This window comes from Thalassophryne amazonica, chromosome 12 (assembly GCF_902500255.1).
Source record: "Thalassophryne amazonica chromosome 12, fThaAma1.1, whole genome shotgun sequence".
Taxonomy (NCBI): Eukaryota; Metazoa; Chordata; class Actinopteri; order Batrachoidiformes; family Batrachoididae; genus Thalassophryne; species Thalassophryne amazonica.
In genome coordinates this window covers 22405965-22414159 of record NC_047114.1, presented here as the reverse complement: position 1 = coordinate 22414159, position 8195 = coordinate 22405965, and the positions used below count along the sequence as shown (strand labels likewise).

General features: G+C 41.1%; 1 protein-coding gene across 1 annotated transcript; it reads left to right on the top strand.

Moving 5' to 3' along the window:
- Positions 1 to 325: 325 nt before the first annotated feature.
- LOC117521169 (M-phase-specific PLK1-interacting protein-like) lies at positions 326 to 4887 on the top strand. The gene is made up of 4 exons (XM_034182521.1): positions 326 to 340; positions 2286 to 2460; positions 4177 to 4520; positions 4749 to 4887. The coding sequence occupies exons 1-4, from the start codon at positions 326 to 328 to the stop codon at positions 4872 to 4874; spliced, it is 660 nt and encodes a 219-aa protein (XP_034038412.1). The 3' UTR covers positions 4875 to 4887.
- Positions 4888 to 8195: the final 3308 nt, after the last annotated feature.

Below are 8195 nucleotides of genomic sequence, written 5' to 3'. Positions count from 1 at the left end.
CAAACTAGTGCAACATGGTTGGTGCCCCACGCAGGCTGCGTAGTCTGCTTATGCCGAGCAGCGGCGCTAATTAAGGGTTTTCAAAAAGAGGTGATGTGTCTGTTTAAACTAAATTTTGCGGATATTTAAACACAAGTTGACCATTTTGATTTTATCTTCTATCGACAATAAAATTACAACAGATTTACACTGTAAAACTTACATATTTTCTGTAAAACCATTTACATATTCACTGTAATTTTTACAGAATTTCCCCCGGCCACCACAGCTGCCAAATGTTTCTTTAAAAACAAAGGAATTTTTTATTTTTTTTTACAGTGTACAAATGAAAGACTTCACGGTTGGTTAAACTGAAAGTTTGTCAGACCTGGATAACTGGTGACCTGAAATGACCCTGTGGGATCTCTTTGGTACCAGGCCTCTCTGCACTTGATCGAGTTACTTCCGATGAGTTTGTGGAAGCTAACTGCCTCTAAACATTTACAGGACACGAACGGGCAAATTGATTGTTTGTGAAACAGTGAGACCAGAACATATTTGGTGGTGTGTGGCCTTGACATGTGATCTATTCCATCCAAAGTTGAACTACCTTATTCTTGACTAATACTCAGCTCTTCCACACTGTTTAATCCATATTGGATCCAAACTGTTTGAGTTAAACACTTAAGATTAGACTTTGACCCTTCAAGGTCATCCAAAGTAAGGTGATATATTAAATATTCATATTGGAGAGGGTTTATAAATGTTTTTCACCGTTATTAACTATGTAAAAAAAGTCTAAAAGTTGTCAGAACTAAATTTATCGGACGCTAATTAGTCCACTGATGGTTTTTGAAGTTACCTGAAAAGCTAATCTGCGAACCAAAAAAGTTTACTTTTATAATTAGCAGTTAAGTAGTTGAACTCATATAAAATATTTTCTGTGACAATCAAAAAAAAAAAGAAGAAAAAAACCTACCCCCCATGCTTTTGAGTCATAAAGCACAAAGCTCCCCCCTCCCCCATGCTTTTGACTCATAAAGCACAAAGCTCCCCCCTCCCCCATGCTTTTGAGTCATAAAGCACAAAGCTCCCCCCTCCCCCATGCTTTTGAGTCATAAAGCACAAAGCTCCCTCCTCCCCCATGCTTTTGAGTCATAAAGCACAAAGCTCCCCCCTCCCCCATGCTTTTGACTCATAAAGCACAAAGCTCCCCCCTCCCCCATGCTTTTGAGTCATAAAGCACAAAGCTCCCCCCTCCCCTATGCTGATGAGTCATAAAGCATCTTGGCACCTGTTGCTTAGTAATGAGGAGTCACAAAGCACAAAGCAAACTCCATTGTTCTCCTGGGGGATTTAAACACCCACGTGGGCGGCGACAGTGAGACCTGGAGGGGGGTGATCGGGAAGCACGGCCTTCTCGATCTGAACCCGAGTGGTGTTCAGTTGTTGGACTTCTGTGCTAGTCACAGTTTGTCCATCACGAACACCATGTTTGAGCACAAGGGTGTCCATAAGTGCACGTGGCACCAGGACACCCTGAGCCGGAGGTCGATGATCGAGTTTGTAGTCGTATCATCTGACCTTCGGCCATGTGTCTCAGACACTCGAGTGAAGAGAGGGGCAGAGAGGTCTTCAGTACTGTCACTAACCTCGGGAGGGAAAATGTGTGTTTTTGAATTGACCCTCTTGTGACTGCCAGTAATTGTTCACCTTAACTGCAAATTATGCAAAATTCTTGTTTTATGAATCTGACTCAGTTACTGGGTCAAAGACATTCTGGACTTATTTTAATTGAAAATTTTGAGCACAAGACAATCATAGAATTGGTCTTACGATCCCTTATTTTTATAAAAGCATAAAGGCATTTCCTTAAACTGAGGAGTTGTAAAAATAAAATATAAATGAATAAATTGGAAAGAGCTGCAAGTCCTCCAACGGATCATTTGCACAACATAAGGCTGTGACGTAAACAGCAACTGGCTGCATGGATTTTATTAATAATTACCAATTAAGCCGTATGTGCCACTGACACAGGTATTGTTCCAAGTGCTTCATTTGCAATTTCAGCTAACTTTTCTGTCTTATTTTAATTTGGTTTTCTCTTTTTTTCATGAATCATTGCTCACCCACCATTTTATTATTATTATTATTTTAAGCCCACCACAGGGTCACTGATCACCTCACGGTAGCACCAGTAACCACTGTCCAGGCTGTCACCATTGTTTCTGTTTGGGATTTTGTGTGACTGGTTTCAACATTAGTGCATTGACTTCTATTTCTCCTTCCTCCTGTGTCTTCATCAGGTTCGGTTGACAGAAGATCTGGCTGTGCCCACAGTCTGTCTGTCTCAAGTGCAGCAGCTAGAAGCTTTTGCTCACCAACAAAAAGCTGTAGAACTGCAGACCAAACTCAGTTCAGTGCTACAGGACAATGAAAACCACTGCCAGCACATCACTGTCCTGGAAAAAGAGCTGGAAGGTTTGTGTTGTTGATGCTGCTTGAGGAAAAATTAGTTTGCTTTTTTCTTTTTATTATTAATACCCTGTTTCAAAGTTTCTGAATTGAGCAGAGATGCATTTGTGCAATGTATGTATCTTAAAAGTGTTAGCATGAGTTTCTGTCAGGTATATACAAGGTCTGTGAAAAAAAGAAACTGACCTTTTTTATTTTTTTCAAAAACTATATGGATTTGAATCATGTGCGATTACATCAGCCAAGCTTGAACCCTCATGCGCATGTGTGAGTTTTTTCACGCCTGTCGGTTGCGTCATTCGCCTGTGGGCAGGCTTTGAGTGAGGAGTGGTCCACCCCTCCCCTTGGAATTCCTTTGTCTGAGAACTTGGTGAGAGACTGCGGCTTTGCTTTATCAAAATGTTTTCAGAAAATGTAAGGCACATCCAAGTGGGCACCATTCGAGAAATTCAGCTGGTTTTCGGTGAAAATTTTAAGGGGTAATGAGAGATTAAGGAGTGTTACTATCGCTTTAAGGACAGCCCACAGCGCGGGACAGCGCGCCGCGCCCCGAGCTGCCGTCGTCAGCCTGTTTCAAGCTGATAACTTCCAAATTTAAGGCTCCCTTCATGCAGGACGTCGTGAGAGAGCAGATAAGTTTCAGAAGAGGTCGGGATCAGCAGTATATCTGGACATTCCACTGTTAAAGGAGATTTTGTAATGAAAGATGTGCGGACGGATTCGCGCGGCAGGACACAAAACACCTCAGTGTTGGAAACCATTCAGGCGGCTTTAGATGGCTTTCAGTCGAGTGAGTATCCGAGAAATTGTTTAACAGCTGGGCATGTTCCAACTTGTCCTGTAAGGCTTCCAAAACGGAGGTGTTTTTCTGTGGCACATCACCTCTTCTGAAACTTCTCTGCTCTCTCACGACGTCCTGCATCAAGGAAGCCTTAAATTTGGAAGTTTTCAGCTTGAAACAGGCTGACGACGGCAGCTCGGGGTGCGGCGTGCCGTCCCGCGCTGTGGGCTGTCCTTAAAGCGATAGTAACACTCCTTAATCTCTCATTAGCCCTTAAAATTTTCACCGAAAACCAGCTGAATTTCTCGAATGGTGTCCACTTGGATGTGCCTTACACTGTCTCAAAAAATTTTGATCAAGCAAAGACGCAGTCTCTCAGCAAGTTGTCAGACAAAGGAATTCCGACTGGAGGGGTGGATGCGATTCAAATCCATATAGTTTTTGAAAAAAATAAAAAGGTCGGTTTCTTTTCTCACAGACCTCGTGTGTATATATATATATGTATATACGTTGTATATATATAAACGTTGCTCTTTGGTGAGTTTACCGTCAATAAAATTTTACATTACATCAGTTACTGGTATTAAAGCACTTAAAACATGCCACCTTAAGTTAAAGTTCTTTATTTGAATTTAATATTTGTACAGTAACTTATTTATATATGTATTTTTTGTATATGATTGCAGTCGATATAAAAATGCTTTTCAGTATTACGAAGTTTTAAAACGGCCATTGAAGCTCGTGTACCGAATTCAGCTGGCCGTTAGGGGTCGCTGCAGTTTACGCAGCAGAGCTCCGAGTTTCATTTCAGACTTCCGAGTATGTGTGGTGTTGAGTTCGCTTTTCGGGTTTTAGTTGCAGTTTTCGATAGCATGAAAGGAGAAAGGAGGAACAACATGTTTTAAACGTCTCGATTTTTTTTTTTTTTTTTTAATAAATAGGTTACAGCATCCACATGTACAGAGGCTCCGCAGGTCCGTGGCCTGGTGGGCAGTTTCCATCCCCGAGTTGGTCTTACACCGGAGCTCCCTCCCCGTCAGGCAGACCCACCTACGGAAGCTTCGGGCCTCGCGGGGCTTCTCCCCGCGGCGGTCCCAGATATTCTCCGCATTCTCCCGGGTACTTCCCGGGCTCGCACAGAGGATTCAGCGAGGCCCCTCCAGCTAGACCTCGGTGGTTTGGAAACTCTCCGGCGGGTTTCGGCTTCAGAGGGAAGCAGCGACGCGGCAGCAACGGTTTCTGGGGTCCTCGTTCCTACAGCCCGGCCTCAGCACACGGCTTCCAGGTAAGAACACAAACTACACTTGATTGTGACGGAGCCTTAAAATGGCTCCAGTTTGTTTGTTTGTGAGGGAATTGTTGATTTTACACATCAAAATGGAGTTAGTCTTTTGGTATTGTGGCAACTCAAGGCTCCTGTATGCTTTTCAACACAGGAAATAAAGTAACTTTTATCATGCGATCAGTTTTATTTATTTTACCCATCTAACCTTTGACTTATTGTGTGCTTTAGGGCCGAGCATCCGATCACTCAGACTCAATAGAAAAGTATTTCAGCCCGGCGATGCTGCAGGATCCATGGGCAGGTATGAAACCTGTCCCCGTCCCTGCGAACGCCTGTAACCGGACCGAGGACTGACTGGACGACTGCTGTTAGGCTAAAAGTACTTGTGTACGTTTGTTTTTATCCAGAGGGATCGAACACTTCCATCAGATGCTCTTCACCCCTGACTCCTCTCAGCGTGTCCATGTCACATTAGTCCTACAAATCTTATTTTATTTTTTGTTTTTGTTCTTTTTTTTTTGGAAAAAGTGCTTCCTCTCCCCTTTCATTGTCCCTTAGCTGCTTTTGCTGTCATCACCTATAGAGGGCGCCCTATCCACAAACAAGACTGCATATTCTATTAAAGTTCCTTTGATGTCAAAATTTAAAATGTGTTTCCTGACATTTATTAAACTCTTTTAATTGGTGAGTTTTAAAGGCTCACAGTGTCTTTTAAAATGGGGTGTTGATGTTAAAGCTTTGAACTGTCAAAGGTCACCCACAGATTTGATCAAATGCACCTAAAATTTAGCCTGAGTATAACCTTCATGTTCATAAGTATTTGGACATTCACACTGTTTATTTGAAATGAAACTGTCACAATGTGGTTGTAGTGTTGATGATCAGATGGATTAACCATGTAGGATTTTAAACCATGAGTGTGTGTGTGTGTGTGTGTATATATATATATATATATATATATACATATATATATATATATATATACATATATATATATATATATATATATATATATATATATATATATATATATATATATATATATATATATATATATATATATATATATAAAATGCTCCAATTTACAGAGCTCATAACTAACTGGACGGATGAGAGCATTACATGAAAATCATCAGTTTTACAGCCAGTTTTCATTTGGTAACTGGATGTTGGTAAGGCTTCCAAGTGAATCTGTCTTGGACATCATTTATATCCATCATTAAGATTGATCATCATTATTGTGCGAAAGTGGGCAAGTGAGGGAAGCCAACAGGATACCTATAACAACTATGAAAACTAGTGACAGGGCAAGTTTTACAGAGCAGGTAGCTCTGTATGCTTTGGGAAACCGAAGGAGTCTTGAAACTCTTGTCGGCCTTTCAACCTTACAAAACACCCCCCCCCCCCCCAAAAAAAAAAAAAAAAATCATGTTTCAAAAATAAAGAAAAAGTAAAGTTCGTGTGTATATTCAGTGTTTTGTAAGTTTGCACTCGAGTTGCCAGGTTTATAATGCCCTATAATTAATTCAGTCATAGAATTGTGTGAGTAGAGCCTCATTTTGGTCTGGTGTCATCTGTTTCAGACAAGGTGAAAATCAATTGAATGACTATCGTACCCTGACCCTGTGGTAATGATCCACCTTTTCTGGTGGGTTTCAGATTTGGAGGGCTGATCGTCATCAGAGCCTCTTCATGCTCTGCCTCCAACCTGCTCAGTGCACATGAGAGGCGCATTTCAGTCTGATGACATCAATCAAACCACATCATGGGGGGGGTAATACAGATACAGCGTATACGTTGATCGTATAGAGACCAGATCGAGCTGTGCAGCCGTGCTTATACTCTGTATTGCCACAGTGGCCTCCCTCAGGACACCTCAGGGGACCTTCTCAAAGTCCACAACACACTGGTTTTATTTCTCAGCTCTTTCTTTATATATATATATATATATAGATAGATAGATAGATATACACACACACACACACACACACACACACACACACACACACACACACACACACACACACACACACACACACACACACACACACACACACACACACACACACACACACACACACACACACACACACAGGTGTTGGTCATATAATTAGAATATCATGAAAAAGTTGATTTCAGTAATTCCATTCAAACCTGAAACTTGTATACTTTCATTACACACAGACTGATATATTTCAAGTGTTTATTTCTTTTAATTTTGATGATAACTGACAACTAATGAAAACCCCAAATTCAGTATTGTGGAAAATTAGAATATTACTTAAGACCAATACAAAAAAATGGATTTTTAGAAGTGTTGGCCAACTGAAAAGTATGAACATGTACAGCACTCAGTAGGTAGTCGGGGCTCCTTTTGTCTGAGTTACTGCAGTAATGCGGCGTGGCATGGAGTCAATCAGTCTGTGGCACTGCTCAGCTGGTATGAGAGCCCAGGTTGCTCTGATAGTGGCCTTCAGCTCTTCTGCATTGTTGGGTCTGGTGTGTGGCATCTTCCTCTTCACAATACCCCATAGATTAGGTCAGGTGAGTCTGCTGGCCAGTTAAGAACAGGGATACCATGGTCGTTAAATCAGGTACTGGTAGCTTTGGCACTGTGTGCAGGTGCCAAGTCCTGTTAGAAAATGAAATCTGCATCTTCATAAAGTTGGTCAGCAGCAGGAAGCATGAAGTGCTCTACAACTTCCTGGTAGACGGCTGCATTGACACTGGACCTCAGAAAACACTGGACCAACACCAGCAGATGACATGGCCCCAAACCATCACTGACTGTGGAAACTTTACACTGGACCTCAAGCAACGTGGATTCTGTGTCTCTCCTCTCTTCCTCCAGACTCTGGGACTTCGATTTCCAAAGGAAATGGAAAATGTACTTTGATCAGAGAACATAACTTTGGAGCACTCAGCAGCAGTCCAGAGTCCTTTTTGTCTTGAGTCCAGGCAAGATGTCAAGTCAGCAGTCTGCCCCATGACTCTGTCGCCTACAGAACTAGACTGAGAGACCAGTTAAAGGACTTTGCAGGTGTTTGGAGTTAATTAGCTGATTAGAGTCTGACACCAGGTGTCTTCAATATTCAACCTTTTCACAAGATTCTAATTTTCTAAGATACTGAATTTGGGGTTTTCGTTAGTTGTCAGTTATAATCATCAAAATTAAAAGAAATAAACACTTGATATATATCAGTCTGTGTGGAATGAATGTATACATTATACAAGTTTCAGTTTTTGAATGGAATTACTGCAATAAATCAACTTATTCATGATATTCTAATTATATGACCAGCACCTAGAGAGAGAGAGAGAGAGACAGACAGAGACAGAGAGAGAGTTGTGGATACTGAGAACGCTATTCAATATTTCTAGATTTAAATTCGAGTTTACCAAATTTGTTGCCTCTTGAGGAAATAAAAAAATTGCTGTTTTTTATATCTTAACTGATACAGAGAAGTAAATACAATTATACATGAGGTTGCACGGTTTGTTACTGATCATTTCTTATTTTGGTATTCTATCCAGTCTTGTGTTATTACAAAATGGATTGGCTCATACAATGCATGATGTCATAAACAGTATTAAATAGGGGGTATCAGCCTTGAGTTTTACACTGTTCAGTTCTTTCATTTGGTTCTGTTTTACTGTGCTATTATTTTTTTCCCC